This window comes from Salvelinus fontinalis, chromosome 42 (genome assembly GCF_029448725.1).
Source record: "Salvelinus fontinalis isolate EN_2023a chromosome 42, ASM2944872v1, whole genome shotgun sequence".
Classification (NCBI taxonomy): domain Eukaryota; kingdom Metazoa; phylum Chordata; class Actinopteri; order Salmoniformes; family Salmonidae; genus Salvelinus; species Salvelinus fontinalis.
Window position 1 is genome coordinate 11,104,745 of NC_074706.1, and position 23,746 is coordinate 11,128,490.

Consider the following 23,746-nt stretch of genomic DNA (forward strand, 5'->3'; position numbering starts at 1 on the left):
AACCTGCAGTACCTCTACCTCACACTATAATGTTTACCACAACATGCAGTACCTCTACCTCACACTATAATGTTTACCACAACATGCAGTACCTCTACCTCACACTATGATGTTTACCACAACCTGCAGTACCTCTACCTCACACTATAATGTTTACCACAACCTACAGTACCTCTACCTCACAATATAATTTTTACCACAACCTACAGTACCTCTACCTCACAATATAATGTTTACCACAACCTGCAGTACCTCTACCTCACACTATGATGTTTACCACAACCTGCAGTACCTCTACCTCACACTATGATGTTTACCACAACCTACAGTACCTCTACCTCACAATATGATGTTTACCACAACCTGCAGTACCTCTACCTCACAATATAATGTTTACCACAACCTGCAGTACCTCTACCTCACACTATGATGTTTACCACAACCTACAGTACCTCTACCTCACAATATAATGTTTACCACAACCTGCAGTACCTCTACCTCACATTATAATGTGTACCACAACATGCAGTACCTCTACATCACAATATAATGTTTACCACAATATCACATCTACACCAGTGTTGCAATAACGTTTCCCTAACATTCAGTGAGTTTTCGTTAGGTATATCGACTACCTAGGCTTCACTCCAATCTCTCTTTCACTATACATTAATGTCTCAAAAACGTTGGACCTAACATTCAGACAGCATTTTAAGTACCTATAAAGAAATGAGATTTCCCTAGCATTTGTTCTCTGGCCTAACCTTCATATGGTTTAGCATTTGATCAAGACAAAGTAGATTGTGGACTCCAGGAAAAGGAGGACCAAGCTCGCCCCTGTTCTCATCGACGGGACTGTAGTGGAGCAGGTTGAGCGCTTCAAGTTCCTTGGTGTCCACATCACCAACAAACTAGAATGGTCCAAACACACCAAGACAGTCGTGAAGAGGGCACGACAAAACCTATTCCCCCTCAGGAGACTGAAAAGATTTAGCATGAGTCCTCAGATCTTCAAAAGGTTCTACAGCTGCACCATCGAGAGCATCCTGACCGGTTGCATCACTGCCTGGTATGGCAACTGTTCGGCCTCTGACCGCAAGGCACTACAGAGGATAGTGCGTATAGCCCTGTACATCACTGGGGCCAAGCTTCCTGCCATCCAGGACCTCTATACCAGGCGGTGTCAGGGGAAGGCCCTAAAAATTGTCAGAGACTCCAGCCACCCTAGTCATAGACTGTTCTCTCTGCTACCGCACGGCAAACGGAGCGTCAAGTCTAGGTCCAAGAGGCTTCTAAACAGCTTTTACCCCCAAGCCATAAGACTCCTGAACATCTAGTCAAATGGCTACCCAGACTATTTGCATTGTCTCCCCCCTCTCTTTTTACACTGCTGCTACTCTCTGTTATCTATGCATAGTCACTTAAATAACTCTACCTACATGTATATATTACCTCAACTACCTTGATTAACCGGTGCCCCCACACATTGACTCTGTACCAGTACCCCCTGTATATAGCCTTGCTATTATTTTATTGCTGCTCTTTCATTTCTTCTTATTATTATGTTTAACTGCATTGTTGGTTTTTAAGTAAGCATTTCACTGTAAGATCTGCACCTGTTGTATTCCACGCATGTGACACATAAAATTTGATTTGATTTTAGCTGCCTTGTATATAACTCAGAGATGTTGCCCTAACGTTTGTTCGGTGTTTTGAAGCTATAAGCTGGGAGTTGTTAAGGGGTGATTGTGACTTTCTGCCGGCCTAATGACTATAATCTCACACTGTGACAGTGATTAATTCCATAATTTGCCTTTGTTTTAATTAGATTGGGGGTCATTTGTTTAAGTCCCCCAGCTTACATCATGAATGCTGAATCAGTTTAATTATTGAAGTTGGACATCTTGAAACACACCAATCCTCTGGTATTAGGTTATGTTTTCATAATTCACGGTGGGTCTGAAGTGTTTTTCTTTGAAAGTGTTGTCAATGTCTTGTTTGCCAGCACTTATGGACTGGCGTACAGCCCGGCAACTAACCAGAGAGCCCGGCATCTAACCAGAGAGCCCGGCATCTAACCAGAGAGCCCGGCATCTAACCAGAGAGCCCGGCATCTAACCAGAGAGCCCGGCATCTAACCAGAGAGCCCGGCATCTAACCAGAGAGCCCGGCATCTAACCAGAGAGCCCGGCATCTAACCAGAGAGCCCGGCATCTAACCAGAGAGCGCGGCATCTAACCAGAGAGCCCGGCATCTAACCAGAGAGCCCGGCATCTAACCAGAGAGCCCGGCATCTAACCAGAGAGCCCGGCATCTAACCAGAGAGCCCGGCATCTAACCAGAGAGCCCGGCATCTAACCAGAGAGCCCGGCATCTAACCAGAGAGCCCGGCATCTAACCAGAGAGCCCGGCATCTAACCAGAGAGCCCGGCATCTAACCAGAGAGCCCGGCATCTAACCAGAGAGCCCGGCATCTAACCAGGCAGTGTGTGTTCCCCCTCCTCCAGGCGTATCTCCCAGGCCAGTCCCAAGCAGCTCTACAAGGCCTCCAACATGACCCAGCGCTGGCAGCGCAGAGAGATCTCCAACTTTGAGTACCTGATCTTCCTCAACACCATCTCTGGTAAGACCAGTGTTACCCCACTGTCACTGGACTGTCACCATAGGGAATGACAACACACCTAGCTATTATGAACATATGTGGTCAATGATGTAAACTCTGTTTGGCCAACATGGTTTCATCCTCTGACTTAATTTTCTTCATAGTTAGTAAAAAATATATTCCACATTTAAGCTCTAATTGAAAAGGGAGTCTGGTGTCCAGACATTTAGATTACTAGACATGTTCAGTTCTAGAAGTTTGATGTTGACTAATTTGAGACTGTTGTGACCACTCCCCCTATGTCTTCCTCCCTCCAGGCCGTACGTACAACGACCTGAATCAGTACCCCGTCTTCCCCTGGGTCATCACGAACTACGACACTGAAGACCTGGACCTCACTCTGCCCAGCAACTACAGAGACCTGTCCAAGGTAACACACCCACGCACACTTAGGAAGAAAGAGACGCGTCGCTGTAGACAGGTTCTCTGTGACTAGCTGAGTCAGCGCTGATAGAACGTCCTATAAGGTAGTAGGCTATGAGGGAGGATGTAGGGGAGTTGTGGCTGGAATGATTAGCAGGCTGTTTGTTAATCACTGCCCACTGGCCTGAGTAGTGGCTGTGTAATTGCGATTGATCATAGTTAAGTAAGACGTCTCTTTAATCACTGTGTGCTGATAGCCATCTCTGTACAACACACAGCAGCGAGGAAAGAACCGCTTATCTCTCTCTCTCTTTCTCTTTCTCTCTCTCTCTCTTTCTCTCTCTCTCTCTCTCTTTCTCTCTCTTTCTCTCTCTCTCTCTTTCTCTCTCTCTCTCTCTCTTCACTGGCTAAAGGCGTCCTCATACATAGGTTTGATTTGCTCCTAGCAGAACTCGGCTAGGTGAAGTGAACGTATGTGCTCGCATACTACCTTAAAATACCTTACCTTGAAAAAGCGGCAATATTTGTCCCTCTTGAGATGCAGTAGTCGGTAAACTTCCTCAAAATAGTCAATCTAAGATCAATCAAATCAAATCAAGTTTATTTTATATAGCCCTTCGTACATCAGCTAATATCTCGAAGTGCTGTACAGAAACCCAGCCTAAAACCCCAAACAGCAAGCAATGCAGGTGTAGAAGCACGGTGGCTAGGAAAAACTCCCTAGAAAGGCCAAAACCTAGGAAGAAACCTAGAGAGGAACCAGGCTATGAGGGGTGGCCAGTCCTCTTCTGGCTGTGCCGGGTGGAGATTATAACAGAACTATGCCAAGATGTTCAAAATGTTCATAGGTGACAAGCATGGTCAAATAATAATCATGAATAATTTTCAGTTGGCTTTTCATAGCCGATCATTAAGAGTTGAAAACAGCAGGTCTGGGACAGGTGGCGGTTCCATAACCGCAGGCAGAACAGTTGAAACTGGAATAGCAGCAAGGCCAGGTGGACTGGGGACAGCAAGGAGTCATCATGCCCGGTAGTCCTGACGTATGGTCTTAGGGCTCAGGTCCTCCGAGAGAGAGAAAGAAAGAGAGAAGGAGAGAATTAGAGAGAGCCAAGATTTTCAAAATGTTCATAAATGACAAGCATGGTCAAATAATAATCATGAATAAATGTCAGTTGGCTTTTCATAGCTGATCATTAAGAGTTAGTTATTAGTTAGTTAGTTAAGATAACTCAATAAATCTGTAATTAATTTTGGTGTTTTTACAGAGGTCTTTTTACATCTGAGATGTTTGGTGCAGTATTTCTCAACAACAGAAAATGTCGTAGACTTCGGATACCGAACTTACACAAGCCTAAAAAAACTAAATGTGTGTGCTCGAACTGCCAGAAGAATAAAAATGCTGAACGCTGTCAAACACCAAAACGTCACAAAAACGTCATAACATGTCGTCATAATGTATGCAGAAACTGTTTAAACTAGGAAGCATACGTTAAGGGGTACTCTAGATGGTATCACTTCTTACACACCTATAGAGGAAGTCATGTAACACCAAGACTCCATTTTGTATTTGACCTGGGCAGAAGTCTAAAATTGCATTTTCTCTTACATGTGCAAAACTCCATCATTTATTAATTGAAGTCAGTCTTAAGTCCCCTCCCGCCGCTCCCTCTGAAGTAAAGGAATGCTCTCTACAGATGATTAAGAACAATGGAAGATGTCTTACTCTCCCCTCCCGCCGCTCCCTCTGAAGTAAAGGAATGCTCTCTACAGATGATTAAGAACAATGGAAGATGTCTTACTCTCCCATCCTGATGCTTTTAAAACACATACACACTTTTAAAAGGCCCATCTCCAAAGCCTGCCAGTCGCAGCAGCCCCAGAACGGCCATTAATTATGTGTAATGGCACCCAATGGTGGGAGGACAGAGGATTACTTTGAGAGTGAGATGATGGAGCGCCCGTGTCTGGCTTAAGCCAAAATGGCCGAATAAATCAGCCGGGCCACAGGAAACAACAGGCATGTGCAGTAATGGACAGGCAGAGTATACCTGGGAAGTAATGCACTCTAGAGCCACACAGAGATGGCCATTCACTTCTAATGGTGCGTCTGGCCCAAGTCTGCCCTGGCTGGCAAAGGATTCTGAGGTAGAGGTGGAATGCAGAAGCGTTCATCTTGCTATGACTGAGGATTGATTCAGCTGGAGTGAATGCATGCTCTCTTGAAAAGACTTCTCTGGCCTTTTTGTGAACTGTCATTGCCATAACTGCTTCTCGACTTCCATACACACCCACACACTCATCCTGTCATACCCATCAACACCGTCCTCCAAGCAGTCCTCCTTTGACTAGTCCTCCCATCGCCGTTTCTCTCTCTCTACCTTGCTTGTGTAGTGTTTCCCACCATGCGGCTGTGTACCCACCCCCCCCTCGCTCTGTTTATTTGTGCTTCATTTTGCCCACTAGGCTGACACATGACAGCCATAGCAGCCTCTCTCCCCTCCTCCCTCCCCCCTCATCCCCCTCTTCCTCCAGAGTTTGGACAGCTCAGCCTCTGTGCTCAGTCGAGCCTCAACGCCCCAGGGAGAAACTGAGCAGCAGAGAGAGGGAGGGAATGAGATAGAACAAGGGAGAGAGAGGAAGAACGACAGAACAAGGGTAAGGAGGAGGGAGAGAGAGTGAGAACGACAGAACAAGGGTAAGGAAGAGGGAGAGAGGGGGCGAACGACAGAACAAGGGGAAGGAAGAGGGAGAGAGGGGAAGAATGACAGAACAATGTGAAGGAAGGGCGAGAGAGAGGAGAACGACAGAACAATGTGAAGGAAGGGCGAGAGAGAGGAGAACGACAGAACAAGGGGAAGGAAGAGGGAGAGAGGGGAAGAACGACAGAACAAGGAGGAGAGGAGTGTGGGCAGACTTTTTTGTTTCACCCCTCTCTCTCTGCCTCCCTCATCCCCTCCATTCTCATTGAAGAGCGAGGGAGTGAAGGAAGGAGAGACGCGGGGCCGACCAATCTTTACTACACCAGTTTTCTTCATGCTGTTGACATGGTGTGATATCAGTGTATGACCAGTGGAGCGTGGCAGACTGCATCGTCTGGGAAAGGACAGCCGCTCCGACGCTCGGTACTCCTCCTCTATTGGCTGCTCGTTTAGTTTGGTTCATCATAATCCCCCCTTCTGATATCTCTCCTTCTCTCTCTCCTCTTTTTCTCGAGGTTGGAGTGTTGGGCCAGTAACCGAAAGGTTGCTGGTTCGAATACCGAAGCCGACAAGGTGAACATAAAAACAATAATAATCATAATCTGACGCTGTGCCCTTGAGCAAGGCACTTAGCCCTAAATGCTCCAGGGTTGCTGTACAATGGCCGTGACCCCGCTCCCTGCGCGTCTCTCAGGGAGAGTTGGGATATACAACAAAACACATTTCCATTATACCCTTGTGTGTAACAGGACAAATATACGCACCCCCCAAATTCTGATTATTTTCAGTCTACCCTCCCTCCCTCCCCCTCTCATGTCGTGCTCTGCTTTGATAGAAACAGGTCATGCGAGAGCCCTATGACATTGAGAGGCTGAAATTGCCACGAACGCCCGTGTGTCACACACTGTCATGCGTGCGCGTGCGTGCGCGAGTGCATGTCCTCACAAATGTATGTTCCTTCTGTCAGAGCGATTCCGTTCATACCCCGGGGCTCTTTCTCATCCTAAACTCTAACCTCGGCCTGACATGAAACGCCAGCCCAGAGATAACATTGTAGTCACCACTATAAGGACACAGTCTTACACTAGACAACCTTAGTCCCTATCTAGTGCACTACTTTTGGACGCTCCTTAGTAGTAGTAGTAGTGCACTATGTTATGAATAGGGTGAAGTTTGGGACGCACCCCCTGCTCTAACATTGAGAGCATTTTTAAACAGGCAATTTGGATGGACTCCTGAAACGGGATGCTTGAACGAGGTGTTGACCTGGACAGGTTTGGGGTCCTGTATTTGCAATGTAGCAAAAATAACGCAGCTTTATATTGAGCGGTTCCAGGACTCTCGTACTTTGGCACCGCGCGGGGGCTAATGGGGTATTGATTTCAAGATGCATCCCATATGTTTTCTGACACCCCTCAAACACCACGTCATTCTCACTGTTTAAATAGGACATTATATATAAACAGTCCTCTCAAAACCACAGTTAGATTTATGTCTCAAGGCTCTCTGGCAAAGCTCAGACTGAGCCTTCCTAAATGAGCGATTTATTTCGTCAAATAATCCTTAAATGTGGAAACATTGTAGTTTGTTGTATCACTGCTGACCCTTATAATTTGGAGAGATGTAATGGTTAACTATATGCTACTGTCTGGTTTCTGCCCATCTTGATAGCATCGTTTGCCTTTGATGTCTCTGACATTTGAATTCAGATCAGAGAGATTTTTACTGTAGGGAAAGATTGTTTGTATTATCCGGTTGACGTTAGATTTGACTTCGGTTAACTGTTGAATGATTTTATTTGTGTCTGTGATCAGAGTCCTTTGATATCATAACTCTCTATTTGATCTGCTAACAGTATATCAGCACAATAATGTGTTACTGTATGATGCATTTCCTGTTTTTCTAAAATGTTAGAGGATTTAGCGTCACATAAAAGATTACACATCGCCGACACCATCTTGTGTAGTTTTTATTTTATTTAACATTTATTTAACTAGGCACGTCAGTTAAGAACAAATTATTATTTACAATGACAACCTACCCCGCCCAAACCCGGATGACGCTGGGCCAATTTGTGCGCCACCCTATGGATCTCCCAATCACAGCCGGTTGTGATACAGCCTGGAATCAAACCAGGGTCTGTAGTGACTCCTCTAGCATAGTTGAGTGGCTATGGGTAGCAGTTGGCTAGCATAGTACTTTATAAGTGTAAGCTAATTCTATGGCGTGATAATGATGCTACAATAACCATTTCCCAACACCTTCCTAATCTACATTCTTGATGAACAACAGATACAACCGTTATCCAAGATTAAAGTCTCCCATATTCTCCTCTTTGAAGCAGTAACACCATCTAACTCCATCCATGGTTTATTCTAATCTCATTCCCGTTCAAAGTCTAATTAAAAACAACGATAGCAGCACATTTATCCGACCGCTCGTCAAAGCGCTATTCACAGGCACCGCCTGAACATATTAGCCCAATGGGCAGCGTTCACTCGATCAGAGTACTCCTCACCGGGGACGTCCCTGATGTACGACGCTGTCACCACCGCTCTGTTGTACCGCCGCCCTCCTCGCGGCACAACGCTCTCCACCCGGCGGTAATTTACAGCAGTAAACAATGTAGAGTGTAGAGCACTCTCTCTCTTTCTCCCTCTCATTCGCTCTCTCTCTCTCTCACGCTCTCTCTCTCGTGATCTCTCGTGCTCTCTCTCTTGCACTCTCGCTCTATTTTTCTCTCTCTCTCTCTATTTTTCTCTCTCTCTATCCCGCTCTCTCCCCCTCTCTCTATCCCCCCTCTCTCCTCTCTCTCTCCCCCCTCTCCCCCCCTGTCTCTCGCTCTCTCTCTTTTATTCTCGCTCTCATTGCAGTGCACTCAGTCTCTTTTTATTTTATATTCCTCTTCCAGCCTTTTCTTTTTTTAATGAGCTCTACGTTATTACGGCAATAAATCAGTCCAATCGTTGTACTGTATAATTCAGCGCGTGTACTCCCACCCCCAGTAGCCCTGGGTAAGCCAATAGTGTGTCACTGTCAGCACAGCACAGCTCAGCACACTGTGTCGGCATGAGGCGGTGTGTGTGTTGGTGTGTGTGTTGGTGTGTGTGTGTTCCTGTTCTTTTCCGGTTGTTCGAGTATAAGGAAGGTAATTGGGTACGGTCTTGAATGGGTGCACCCTTGGATACAATCAGACACACACACACACCATTACACCCACCCGACACAGTAACAGCAGCATCAGATCAATAGCCTCTCCCCAGCCTGGACGAGGCCTCCCATGACAGCACTATGATATGAGAGAGGGCCTATCGATCCACCAGCCAGTGCGCCATCTTCAAAAGGCCATCATTCCATTACCATTGATCAGAGAGGAGGTGTGTTTGGAGCGAGGGATGAAGAGGAGGAGGGTTAATAGAAGACTAATAAAAATTGAGCGGGTAAAAAAGTGATTTCTATAAATGAGCATTTAAATAATAAGCCAGGCTCAGGTATTGGTTTCTCTGAGATCAATGGAAAATTAATGCAACTGATCCATTTTTTAGACCCACAATGGAGGCTGCTTCTCCTGACTAGTATGTTAGCTACAGATTAATAAAAAAGGAACCTCCCGGCCCTTGCTATTGATGTTCCTAGGCCTCCTTTCATCGCAACACATTCGTTCTCTCTGACAGACTAGCCGCAGGGGGTTGTGTTTCAGGGCTATGAAGTGCAATGCACTCTGTTGGAATGGATTGATCCTCAAAACAACACAGCATCTAATATTCATTCGACGAATGCATAAAGGTTACCAGCATAATTTGAATATATATGCCCTGTGTTTGAGTCTGCTCTCTGAAAGCTAAAAGAGTTCAATGTACTGTGTTATAAAATGTTTCTTTCTTATTTTTGTACTGCCACTCTTTCTCTCTGTTTCTCTTTTATCTCCATCTCTATCCGTGCCTATCAGTCTCTGTTGTAATAACATTTTACGTTTCTTTCTCCTCACAGCCCGTTGGTGCCCTGAACCCCAAGAGGGCGGCGTTCTTCAACGACCGCTATGAATCCTGGGAGGACGACCAGGTGCCGAAGTTCCACTACGGAACCCATTACTCCACCTCCTCCTTCACCCAGATGTGGCTGCTGCGCATCGTAAGTTAACTACCCCCAACTATATCCACCCCACCTTCTCCCAGGTAACCTAGCGGTTAGAGCGTCGAGGCCAGTAACCAAAATGTCACTGGTTCGAATTCCCGAGCCGCCGAGGTGACAAATCTGTCGACGTGTCCTTGAACAAGGCATTTTACCCATATTTTCTCCAGGATTGCCGTACTGCTATGGCTGACCCTGTAAAACAACACATTTCACTGCACCTATCCAGTGAAAATGTCTCTCTTGTAAAGATAACTTGCCTTTTTTGACACATTAACATTGCGAAATACTTCTTTTGACCTCAATGTTTCAACTTGGTAAATTTTAAGGTTAAATTAAAATACTAAATCCCACCACGAAAAATGTGTATAGAATAGGATTTAGGCCTTCATTTTGTCCCTGCTTTATGAAAAACAGATTACATTTAGAAATGAATGCATTACAGTTGCCACCTACCCGTCATGGTGTAATATTTACTACATATTCATCATTAGACTTGTAGCACGCCCCATTGCAGCTAATTGTTGTTTTCTAATTGGCCATGGATACATAGAGAGTCAGGTTGATTTATGTCACAGTGAAATACAGGCTCCATCTACACACTAACGTATGCACAGTGTATTGTCCCTGGCTGGCCTTGGTTATTTCTATGTTGTGCTGCTCGTAAAACAGAGAAACAGCACGTCGAAGCTAAATTCATATTATTATATTATTACTATTATTCTGTACTATTTTTTTTAACTTCTGCTTCTAAACTACTCAATCTAAAGATTTCATGAAGTTATCTTTCTCCCACGTGGTGCTTTTGATAGTGTTTTGTTATATTGGTCACTGTATGTAACCCTCATACAGCCAATATCAGACATCACTCTTTCTGTTCCATCCACTGGGGACCATTCTGCCATACAGGAAGGGCTTCTAACCTTCTTCCAGGGCCCTTGAATTGTCCTGTAATTGTCCCAGTAGCTCCCTAATGGAAACAACCATTGATCCCATCACATCATTAGCTGGCTTATTGCTGGCTTATTTTAAATCCACTTTACCAAATGCCCTTCAATTCAAGTGTCAATGTATGGATGGGATAGGAAGCCCAAATGACCTTAAAAGTCCCGCTCAGAGTAAAGGTGCTGAACTAGAATCAGGTCCCGCCCCTGTCCATATAATCGTATTCATTATGAAACTGATCGTAGATCAGTACTCCTACTCTGAGTTAATTTTGGACTGTGTCCTAATTGTCCGTGTAGTTTCCTGTGTAGTTGTAGTAGTGTTAGCCTGGCTAATTGTGTCCGTCTCACTCAGGGGCTGTTGTCTCAGAGGGCCGGGCTGTTGTCTCAGAGGGCCGGGCTGTTGTCTCAGAGGGCCGGGCTGTTGTCTCAGAGGGCCGGGCTGTTGTCTCAGAGGGCCGGGCTGTTGTCTCAGAGGGCCGGGCTGTTGTCTCAGAGGGCCGGGCTGTTGTCTCAGAGGGCCGGGCTGTTGTCTCAGAGGGCCGGGCTGTTGTCTCAGAGGGCCGGGCTGTTGTCTCAGAGGGCCGGGCTGTTGTCTCAGAGGGCCGGGCTGTTGTCTCAGAGGGCCGGGCTGTTGTCTCTGAGGGCCGGGCTGTTGTCTCTGAGGGCCGGGCTGTTGTCTCTGAGGGCCGGGCTGTTGTCTCTGAGGGCCGGGCTGTTGTCTCTGAGGGCCGGGCTGTTGTCTCTGAGGGCCGGGCTGTTGTCTCTGAGGGCCGGGCTGTTGTCTCTGAGGGCCGGGCTGTTGTCTCTGAGGGCCGGGCTGTTGTCTCTGAGGGCCGGGCTGTTGTCTCTGAGGGCCGGGCTGTTGTCTCTGAGGGCCGGGCTGTTGTCTCTGAGGGCCGGGCTTTTGTCTCTGAGGGCCGGGCTGTTGTCTCTGAGGGCCGGGCTGTTGTCTCTGAGGGCCGGGCTGTTGTCTCTGAGGGCCGGGCTGTTGTCTCTGAGGACCGGGCTGTTGATCGACACAAGCAAGATTAAGCGTGATTCGAAACGCACCAATAACACACCTCTACAGGCTTTACAGCCACACAGTGACGCCTGCCGTTCGCTTAGTTCATTTCAGTGGTTTGTGACAGTGTCAACAAGTCAGACAATCTGTCGTCGTTGCATTAAGGGTATTAGCTGTAAAATATTACCTTAAAAAGCAACTTATGGAAATGTAGATTACAGAAATGTAAAGCCAGATTTGAGTGTTGTTGCAAAACATGTGTTTTTTAGCAAATAGAAAACGCTGTTATTTTTGGTAATATACAGAGGGAACATCAGTATATACACTGAGTGTACATAATATTAAGAACACCTGCTCTTTCCATTACATAGACTAACCAGGTGGAAGCTATGATCCCTTATTGATGTCACTTGTTAAATCCACTTCAATCAGTGTAGATGAAGGGGAGGAGACCGGTTAATAAGGGATGTTTAAGCCTTGAGACAATTGAGACATGGATTGTGAATATGTGTCATTGAGGGTGAATGGAAAGACTAAATAATGTTTTTTAACGGGGTATGATAGTAGGTGCCAGGCGCACCGGTTTGTGCCAAGAACTGCAACGCTGCTGGGTTTTTCACACTCAATAGTTTCCTGTGTGTTTCAAGAATGTTCCACCTCCCAAAGGACATACAGCCAACTTGACACAACTGTGGGAAGCATTTGAGTCAACATGGGCCAGCATTCCTTTAGAGCACTTTTGACACCCTGTAGACTGGATTCCTGACTGATGAAGGCTGTTTTGAGGGGGTATACTCCGTGTACACATTCAGACTCATTTTACTATACTTTAAAAACGCTTAATCATAAGGATGTGGGGTCAAATGTAATTTCTTCTTCTCCTTTTTCGCAAATGTACAGTACACCACAGTGTCACAGCACACTCTTAGGAGGATATGTGGATAACTGATCATTCTCTCATTCTTCTCTCATTCTTCTTCTCTCGTTCTCTACTCTCACTCTTCTTCTCTCATTTTCCAGGAACCCTTCACCACCATGTTCCTCAACTTCCAGGGAGGGAAGTTTGACCACGCTGACCGCACCTTCTCCTCCGTGTCCCGAGCCTGGAGGAACTCCCAGAGAGACACGTCCGACGTCAAGGTAGCGTCACGCGCACACACACACACACACACACACACACACACACACACACACTGCCGCCACCTCGTCACAGTGGAGCTAGCTGTTGAAAGACAGACAGTGTACCAGAGTATCGACTAGAGGGAGCCTCTGCAGTCTACACACTCCTTTGGACGTTCACACACAAGTTCACACACACTGAGACCCTCAACACCTCCAGACCCTTCAGCAGCCCGCCAGTGTGGGGAGAGTCCACCACTGTCCAGACCCCAGGAGCCAGGGAACACACTAGGATAGGAGGAGAGGGTGGCATCAGTCTCTAAAGACTGGTTACCTTTTAGTTGTGATAGAAGTGTTTTGATAAAATGTATGGTTTTCTGTGTGGAAATAAACACACTTTAGTTTGTTTGTGATTGATGGATATCTATTCATTTAGATAGTGATATCAGATTTTGCATATAATAAATAAGAATATGTTCTTAATATGCTCTTCAAAGCTAGGGGGTCAAATGTCAACATTATCTTCCAAACGTATTCCAAACAAACATTCAACGTTCAAATTACACCCTTTTCATTGAATTAGCCTAAAGCCTTCTCAAAGGCCCCTCTTCTCTCTCTCTATCATCACCGGTGAGAGAAAGTGGCTAATCAAATGAGCAAACAAACACACTGGTCTAAAAACAACAAGCCCACTTCCTCACATCTTAAACCTCTCCACTCCACAAAACCTGACCTCAAACTGAAGGTCGGCCATTTTACGAGGCCTCTGGTTTCCATGGGGTCGACCTGGGGAGGCCTGGTGTAAATTTGTCCAGTCTGAGGTGGCGGCACGGGGGCCGGGGGTCTCCTTCAACCCTTCACCCCCCCCCCCCCCGGCCCTTCTTAACAAGGTGGGGGAAATACAGGGGGCTTCCCCGCTACACTCTCTGCCCCGGTCCCTCCATTATGTGCAGTGGCCCCTGCTCTACTGTGGTCAGAGGCCAGCCTCTGTGATCCCCAATCCTGTCCTGTCACGGGTCACTGCAGGGGCCACAGGCTCCCCCCCCCCCCCCCCCAGTACATTTCAACAGTGCACACACACACACACACACACACACACACACACACACACACACACACACAATGATGCCTTTGGGCTAAGGCAAAAGGTCAGGAGGGGTCAGGGGATTGTGGCCAGAGGTCATCACGGCCCCCTACGCTACAGACAGACTGGACTGGCGTCTTTAACCTGTTATCACCACTTTATACACTGGGATACAAAACACACTAAGACTTTTCCCCCCCTTTAGAAGGAGTAGAAGGTTCTTAGAGTTTCCTACAATAGTCCTGAAGCTAAAGCTAAATGGTATACTTAGCATGCTAAATTGATACATCTCATTTGTAACCCTTCTTTGTTAACAAGGTGAATGAGATCATCCATGCGAGGAAAGTCGGCAGAATGTTATTTTGACGTAGCTAAACTAAACTCAACATGGAAGCTGTATTATTGAGTGCAGGGTTTAGCCTGGACCTGTGTGTTTTGATGTAGAGTGGAGCTCTTGTGGTTGATCCACTGTGACAGGTCTAGACTGAGACCAAACTAGATTCTCTCTCGCTCTCCTTGGGCTTTCGCAATCAAGTGTTACCGGTAATGCGAGCCATATGTTTTATCATTGGAGGCGAAGCGCAATCAACCGTCAACTCCCCCAGCCACCACTCCACCCGACCCAGGCCAAAAGAGAAGGCCAAATCTACATTTGAAACAAGATGGCTGCCTGTACTCATAAATGTTTTAAGAGTGTGGGTCACTTGTTAAAAGAGAAGGGTTGGGGCCTTAGAGACCCAAACTGTAGCAGAGGATTGGTCTGACCCGCCATAGACCCAAAGCCCAGTGGAGAGGGGGCCCAATGTTCTGACCCGCCATAGACCCAAAGCCCAGTGGAGAGGGGGCCCAATGGGCCAAAGGTTCAGTTCAAGATTGACTGAAGTAGCGAAGGAGGGGGGAGGAGGCAGGGCAGCGGGGGGTAGAAGGATTAGTTTGAACCTTTGATCAGTAGTCTCTGAAGCTTTCATGGTAGTATGACATGGATTGGTTGTGATGACCGAACATGTGCTTGGTTCTTTCTCTCCTGACTGAGCTCCCCTCAGGTCCAGCTGTAGGTTTGGATATGTGGTTATGGACTGACACAGGGCATCTCTCCGGCTAGCCTCCGCCCCATGTATCGGCTTACACACATCTAGAGGAAACTCACTGGCTTCCTGTCTAATCATGTATTTGTCTCCATCCTTTTGGACGCAGTGAGCACTGTTCTCAGGTCTGAGCTTGATTGATAGACAGCCTTCCAGTGATTCTGTGTGTGTGTTGTGTGTGTGCGTACATGTGCATGCATGCGTGCAGCCCTTACAGAACATCCGATCACATGCGCTTACCAGTTCCCAGCTCCTACCTGTAGCCTCTTTGCCAGTATGTATTTGCATGTCAGGTTGTCGCACACAGCCATGTCACAGGGAGACAAGGACATGACAGATGGGTGTTGACTCTGGTCTGGTCATCCCTGATGTCAGAATGTCACCCTGTCTCTATCTCTCTGTCCATCAGGACAATGACCAGTCAGCAGGCCCAGTCACACTGTGTTCTGTCAAACAGTGTAGGGTCTTGTTCATTAAGGTCTACCGTAGCAAAACCTAGGCACTCCGTTTTGTACGTTTTGTGCCAACTGAACACGACCTAGGAGATGGTTTATTGGTTCAGCTCTAGTCAGACAGAACTGGGTTGTGTTCATTAAGGTTAGGGTTACACACACTGTAGCAAAACCTTTTGCAACTGAAAAAAAAGCCAAGTGTTCCTTATTGGACAAGTTCCGATTCAGACAAGTAGTACCTCCCCGTCTCACTCTGTTTTCTTACGTTTTGTGCCAACTGAACACGACCCAGGACACGTTAAAAGACAACGCTTTATTAACAGGTTATTTTATTAGGAGTTACTCACTTATTAGCTATTGTTTTATAGTGGAATCAAATGAAGAGTTATACTTGTGTTGTGGCTTGTGTTCATAATTGTGGTGCTCTGTTTATATGTCTCATATACTGGCTGTGGATGTATCATGTTGAAATATGAGTGCTCGCTCCATACGTAAATCCATGGTTCAATTCCCTGCTGTGGAAAATGGCCGTAGTTCATGTTTGACACTTGTTATGTTGATGGGTAGGTTCAGTATATCACGAGGGGTAGATGTACGCTGATTAAACACAGGATTTACATTTGGTGTCATGCTATTGTTTGTCGTACGTATCAGGAGCCGCCAGGAAGTGGGTTAATTCAACACATGCTTACACTGTCCAGTCTTACCAGTTAGTTCCACTTGCCCACACACACTCCTAATGACATTAGTGTTTCATTTCTGTTTGCGGGGTGGCAAAGATTTATCACGATATGTTTTGGTTTGCCCCATAATCTAAACGTTTTGTCTTTTTTGTATATGAAGGCATTTCATACACATTGAGGCTGAGCTATGGTTTGTTAGAAATGAAGCCGGGTTTAAAGTTTACATCCTCAAGGTCTTAACATTCGAGCTCGTCAGTTTACACGAACGTTGATGTTTTTTTGGGCCCATCGTGAAATGTCATAATTCCATAACGAAGTGTTAAACTGTGCACAGACACACAATCACATTCTGGTGAGTTCTGTGAGCTGCCGCTCCTTCTAATCCTAGAATTTCATATATTCTGTTTGGCGCTCTACGATTACAGACAACCCCCCTTTCAAAAAGCGTGGAAACCCCAGCGCACGCACACACACACACACACACACACACAAACACACGCGCGCTAGGTTTTGATGCCTTTTATCGGCGTGCCTGCCTGCAGCGTGGTAGCAGGCAGGCAGCAGATGAGCAGTCTGAAATGTAATTTCCATGAGTATGGGCACAGCTCAAGTGTTGCGACTAGCGTCTGACTAGCTGTCTGAGGGACGACAGTGACAGTCCCAGATTAAAGGACCTTCCACACACACTCATATCTACATGCGTTCTAAATGTACTTTACACTGTGTCTTCTCTCTTTCTTTCTGTTAATGAACTCTCTCTCTAAACTGTAGCTTCTCACTCTGAAGGTCACAGTCCCCTGTTCTTTTTACCTGGCTGTCATGATGTGGGTCGTCCGTAGTCACACTCTAATGTAGTGTCCCACACACTGAGACTGGAGGCTTTATCTCAGAGCATCTTGTCAGTGTTATTCGAATGAGAAAATGGCTTACTGTGATAATGTTCTCCCTAACTAAAAGGGCTGATTTATTGACTACAAATGTGAGAGAGAACTATTCTAGAATGTACTGTATCCACTATCAGTACATGAACATGAAAGAACTTAGTGAAAGGATGGTTCAGGTTGGCTCTACAGTGTTAATGTCTGTCTGTCTGTCTGTCCAGGAGTTGATCCCAGAGTTCTACTACCTCCCTGAGATGTTTGTAAATGCCAACAACTACAACCTGGGGGTGATGGGGGATGGGACTGTGGTGTCTGACGTGAAGCTGCCGCCGTGGGCCAAGACCCCCGAGGAGTTTGTACGCATCAACAGACTGGTACGTCACACGCACACACACATATGCAGTTACGCGCGCGCACACACACACACACTTCCTGTTACCTGAGCCTCCCGCTCTTCTGACATGACTCTGCGTTGCCAGCAGACTTATCAAAGACAATCTCACACGGCCAAGGAGGTATTGAGGAGGATGATGTGGTGTCCTGTTTCTGATCTCTCCCTCCTGTCCCCAAGCACACCAGACCTTTGTATATTTAGTTGTTGTCAGAATTACTGTCGTAGTTTTATAGCACCACAGTGACTGCAGTGTCCTCTTACACACAGAGGAGCAGCAGAGATTGTGCTCAAGATTAGATTCCTCCTGTCTCCCATTTCAGAAGTTCCAGAAGGTCAAAAAGCTCCATATTATTCTGGTGTCATGCTCAAACTGTTTGTTGCCTCTGTTTAAACCACTGCGTTGAAGATTGTAAAATAATAACGTCTCATAGCCTAATGGCTTCCTCCCCTCTCTCTCCTTTCCCAAACAAGGATTCACAAAAACCACCCCTGACTCTTGAGATGCTCTCCCAGAGACATAGTGCAGAGCTAATAACCATGGAGCCATGTCCTGCCCTGCCGCATAGTTTGATGATGCTACTCCTGCCATGTCTTCTAGGACCTAGACACTTCCCACCTCTCTCCAGTCTCTGCCCAGTGGTAGTAATGAGTGGCTGATGAGGCAGCGGGGAAGGCTGTGGTGATCAGGCTGTGGTGATCAGGCTGTGCTCTGTGACCTGTGTGGTGGTGTTAATCAGGACGCTGATGGGACTCAGCCCACGTCATTAATCACACAACCTAAGGTGTGACACGCCAACGCCACAGAAATGGGGGGGAGGGGGGGAGGGGCGTTCGGTAAGCACTCAGACACGCATACCCAGATTGCTATCGTCAATGTACTCACACACATGCACATACTCATTGCCACACACTCTCAGATGGACAGACCTATGTCTGACACACACACACACACACATACACACACACAGACACACAGACACATAAGCATGTACAAACACACATTTCCTTCCAGCTGGGTGTGTTATGCCCAGTCAGATGGCTTGGCTGTGTGGTGGTTAGACAGTTGGACATAGTTCTGCTATAGCAGTGTGTTTTCTGCTGTCTGTCTGTCTGACTGCCTAGTGGACAGATGATCTATAGAACAGGCTGTTACTGCAGGTGTTACAGTAGGTAGTCGGACCACTGGAGCCTACAGCTAATTAGCGGCCAGGGCAGCATTTGGCTGGCTGACAGTTTGACTGCCGTTACCCCCAGCGCTGTAAGGTGCTCTGCTCTGTGACACTGTGACAGCAGCGGTGGGTTCTTCACATGGAACTCAAATGTCCTTATCACGTCTTAACGGTCCCCCTTACCGCTAAGCATAGCAGGAACTGCTGATCTCTTCCACAGGGTATCACTGAGCGCGGTCATGAAAAATGTTTGTTGCTTTGATTCAACTGTTGTGTATCCGTACTGGTCTAGTTTCCCTTCACTGTAATTCCCATGGTGCTCTGCTCTCCTCCAGGACAGAGGCAATTATGCCCAACCTAGAACAGCCTCACACACACACCATTACAGTGCAGATCGATCCAGCCCTTTTGTTTCTCTCCTCCACCGTGTGCCAATCCAGCCGGTATTGATCCATCCTGCACAGCAGCTCAGCAGCGAGAGTAGAGGACAGGCAGCGAGAGAGGAGGCGGGGAGATGCTCCTAATAAAAACAGAATGTCAGGGCTCCAGGCTTTGTGAGAGAACAACACAGTGGAAGTAGATCAAACAATAGTGGAATTTTATTGGTGTTTGCCGACTCATCTTTGTTACATTCAAATTCAGCAATTGATGTTATCAGTTGTCAGTATAAAAAATCATGTAATCTGCATTGATGACGAGCCGTGTTTCAAATATCTGTTGAAACTATCTGTGTTCACATCTTTTGTCTGGACGTCTTAATGTATTTCCCATTAATAATACTTCTGTGGGAACAGAAGTTCCTTAAGTTGATGTGTTCCAGTGGGAAGTCGTATGGTGACGGAACAGCTATTATTGCCCGCAGGGACAGAGCTGTCAGTAGTGTGTCTGTGGTGTCTAGAACAGCCTCCGCTCCCCAGCTGTTATGGAATATCTGACAGGCCAACACACCTGGGGCTACTGAGAAAGACTATCCCTCAGAATGACGAGAGATATTGTTCTCCGTCTTGCTAAATGTTATTTCAGCAGCACCTCTTTAAGACTGTGTAGGCTAGATGTCACAGCAGGCTTCCCTTTATGGGGGTAGAAAGAACGGAGGGAGGACATTGACATTGTCGCCGAAACACGTTGGCGTGTCACAAGATCAATTCCAACTCGGATACGATGGAGAATGTCCAGCGAAAGAGACAGGAACGCAGGTTAGTTTGATCTGTAATGAACATGGAGTGTCTTGAACGCTCCTGGGCCTTAACCCTCTCATTCTAGAGAAGACGTCCTCCTCACATACTGACACCATTAGAGGAAGTTCGTCCTATCACCCTGGGGAAGGAGAGGGAGAGAGAGGGAGGGAAGGAGGGAGAGAGGTGGGATCGGGTTTTCCCTTATGACTGATAGCTGGCATTAGAGGGTTCAGCTGGCTCCTGTGACATTATGAGAGAGAGGGGGGGGAGAGGGAGAACGAGAGAGTGAGACTGAAGGAGATGAGCAGTGAGGGGATGAGAAAGAGCGTCTGAGATGAGAGGGGGAGAGTTAATGGGTCTGTTTGGCTCTTTTAGCTTGTCGTCTGCTCCTAATGGCCCAGCAACACCAGTCAGGGAGGGAGGGAGGGAGGGGCTGAGTGCCAGAGCTGCTCCGCTCGTTAAGCACCATAGATGATTAACAGCTAATTAAAGCCCAATCTGGGAAGGCCATTAAACCCTCCACACGGTAGAGGATTGTAGCGCCACGTAAAATGGCAGGTTGTTTTTCCATTTTGCATCAGGGAGAGAGGGAGTGTGTGTGTAGGTTACAGCTTGTGCAATGTTTTGTAGTGTGTGAGTTTTTGTTTGTGAAATTCGCCTGTATTAGTTTCCATATGTGAAGATGTAGGCCTCATTTATTTTACATTGAGTAAAGGAGAACACAATGTGTTCTAGTTGCCATTTATTTTGCGGTATTGGCATCTTGTGTTCTCAAGTTTCATAGATGTGTCATGTTCACAGTATTCTGCAGTAACCAACCAACCACACAGTATTACTGCTGCATGCCTTTGTCTGAACACCCCTACATTCCTCAGCCTAACTCCCCTCTACACCCCTCCACCACTCTACACCCCTCCACCACCACCCCTCTACACCCCTCCACCACCACCCCTCTACACCCCTCCACCACCACCCCTCTACACCCCTCCACCACCCCTCCACCACCACCCCTCTACACCCCTCCACCACCACCCCTCTACACCCCTCCACCACCACCCCTCTACACCCCTCCACCACCTCCCCTCTACACCCCTCCACCACTCTACACCCCTCCACCACCACCCCTCTACACCCCTCCACCACCACCCCTCTACACCCCTCCACCACCACCCCTCTACACCCCTCCACCACCACCCCTCTACACCCCTCCACCACCACCCCTCTACACCCCTCCACCACCACCCCTCTACACCCCTCCACCACCACCCCTCTACACCCCTCCACCACCACCCCTCTACACCCCTCCACCACCACCCCTCCACCACCACCCCTCCACCACCACCCCTCTACACCCCTCTATACCCCTCCACCACCACCCCTCTACACCCCTCCACCACCACCCCTCTATACCCCTCTACACCCCTCCACCACCACACCTCTACACCCCTCTACACCCCTCCACCACCACCCCTCTACACCCATCTACACCACAACCCTCCACCACCACCCATCTACACCACAACCCTCCACCACCACCCATCTACACCACAACCCTCCACCACCACCCCTCTACACCACAACCCACCACCACCACCCCTCTACACCCCAAACCCACCACCACCACCCCTCTACACCCCTCTTAATTCCACCCCTCCACCCCTCTGGTTCCCCTAAACACGGCTCCTTGATTGACCCTGGCTTATACAGCTCCAAGATTCATTACCCTCATTGTAAATACATAGGTTTGGGATGTACCCAGGATTACTGGGATTGTAAACAGGCCCACGGTGGAGAGACCATGTCTTTGCCTTAACCACACACACACACACACACACGCACATACACACAGGGCTCCCGAGTGGCGCAGCGGTCTAAGGCACTGCCTCTCAGTAATAGAGGCGTCACTACAGACAGCCTGGTTTGAATCCAGGCTGTATCACAACCAGCCGTGATTGGGAGACCCATAGGGCGGCGCACAATTGTCCCAGTATCGGCCGGGGTAGGCCGTCATTGTAAATAAGAGTTTGTTCTTAACTGACTTGCCTGGTTAAATAAGATACATACACACACACACTTTACTCTGGTCTTGATGTTGCGTGACACAGAGATTAGGGGCGATTGTTGATTTTACCACAGGGTCAGGGGAGAGGTTAAGAACTTGATCCCCCCTCGCCAGATAACTAGACGTCTCTGCTCACTGTCATGTTTCACCAGCATTCCACAATATATGACAAATACCCTCTGTCCCTCTTTCTCTCTCTCTCTCTCTTTCTCTCTCTCTCTTTCTCTCTTTCTCTCTCTCTCTCTCTCTCTCTCTCTCTCTCTCTGATCTGTTTATGATTAGGACAATAGCAGGAGATCATGTACTTTGGCTTAACCAGCCACAGGGGCTACTGGTTCCTACTGGTTACTACTGGTTCTACTATTCACAAACATGCCCAACCTGGAAGTGAACTATGTCCTGATCTGATAGATAATAGGATGAATATTTGAACATGATGAATACATATTTCCCCTTCAGTTTATTGTACTCCTTCAGTGTGGCTCCTCTCACTCATCTAACCTCTTGTAACTCTGCTGACAGGCCATAAGAACACGATGCTCAGACCTCTTTATAAAGATTCTGCCCAGCAGGAGTGACAGGACCATCCACTAAACCACCCAGAGAGAGAGAAATGTAGAGGGGGGAGACCCCACTCAGAAGCTGCTTGGTGGGTCAAACCAGTTGACTGATGGAACAGAAGCTGAGCGAGACAGAGTTGAACACAGGTCTGTTACAGTCCCACCACGGCTTCTCCTAGTCCCTCTGGAAGTGTCAAATATCTCTCAGGCAGTCCGACAGCCTACAGGAACACTCCCCGCAGGTAACTGGGACAGACGAGACGATCGTCTTCTCTGTGGTTTCCCTGTTGACGGCAGCTGGTCCTTTAGTGTGAAGTACAGTAATGGACACACACACACACCGTTTGTTTGTTGGGAGCATCACGCTCTCGTACGCCGGCGGTTGGCTGTGAGCCTACTACGCCAGCCAGCCGGGATCAGTGAGCCAACCTCAAAAGCATGGGCCTGGCCGTGCTGAGAGACGAGCCACTTTAACTTGACCCACATGGTGTTACTCACTGAGACCCCATAACGTTACCCACCCTACTCACTGTCCTTCTCTGTCCAAGCACTGAGGTCTGTCAACTCAATATGCTGACAGCCCCTCACGCAAAGTGTGTCAACATATGGGACAAGACCATTATCCTAAATGGTTGAAGTCTATGAGCATGTGAAAGAGAGGGGTAGATTGGGGGGTGTTTTGGTGTGCTTGAGTTGAGCTGTGTGTCAGACTGTTTTTTTTCTTCCCATTAGACATTTTGAAGGGATGTTTGCTTTGCTGATCGTATCGTGTCCCTGGCGGATTTATAGCGCTCCCCCCTACACAGAGGTGTCATCAGGGCTGTGGGAAGTGTCAGAAGGAAGGGACGGTGTGTGTGTGTGTGCGAGCGTTTCCCACACGCCACCCTACCAGGCTGCTCTGCTCCTCTGGCATGACCACCGGCTACACGGAGTCAAAGTTCACCCATGTTTACATTCGCCTCTCATCCTCACAACTCTCTCTCCCAATACAATCAGGCAGGTACCAGCACGGGGACACCTGTAATGCTCACTCCCTCTCTCTCTCCCAGGACCCCCAGAGGGACCGCTGTGAGAGGTGAGGTTAGCCGCTAATACTGCTAACAGCATAGTTCCTGAGTTAATGAGTGAGAGCACCGAGTTTGCCTAACGTAGCGTTAGCCTAGCTTAGCGCTGATCCATCCAACCGGCATGGGAGTCTGTGAGGCTACAGTATAACAGTACAGGGCCTGCGGCAGGGTGGGAACGAGCTACAGCGTCTGGTCAACGTCAGC

General features: G+C 47.6%; 1 protein-coding gene across 3 annotated transcripts in view; it reads left to right on the forward strand.

The window, feature by feature from the left end:
* The window catches only part of LOC129841026 (lipopolysaccharide-responsive and beige-like anchor protein), a 329,530-nt gene that overhangs the window by 249,188 nt on the left and 56,596 nt on the right, over positions 1-23,746 (forward strand). The window contains exons 44-49 of one of the 3 annotated variants that reach the window (XM_055909138.1): positions 2,508-2,623; positions 2,920-3,032; positions 9,718-9,858; positions 12,829-12,948; positions 17,334-17,490; positions 22,613-22,632. In XM_055909138.1, coding sequence (XP_055765113.1) covers positions 2,508-2,623; positions 2,920-3,032; positions 9,718-9,858; positions 12,829-12,948; positions 17,334-17,490; positions 22,613-22,632 — 667 coding nt within the window. Of the gene's footprint in view, positions 1-2,507; positions 2,624-2,919; positions 3,033-9,717; positions 9,859-12,828; positions 12,949-17,333; positions 18,175-22,612; positions 22,633-23,746 lie in introns of those variants that run through there. The other 2 variants (XM_055909136.1, XM_055909137.1) reach the window with 2 other exon arrangements.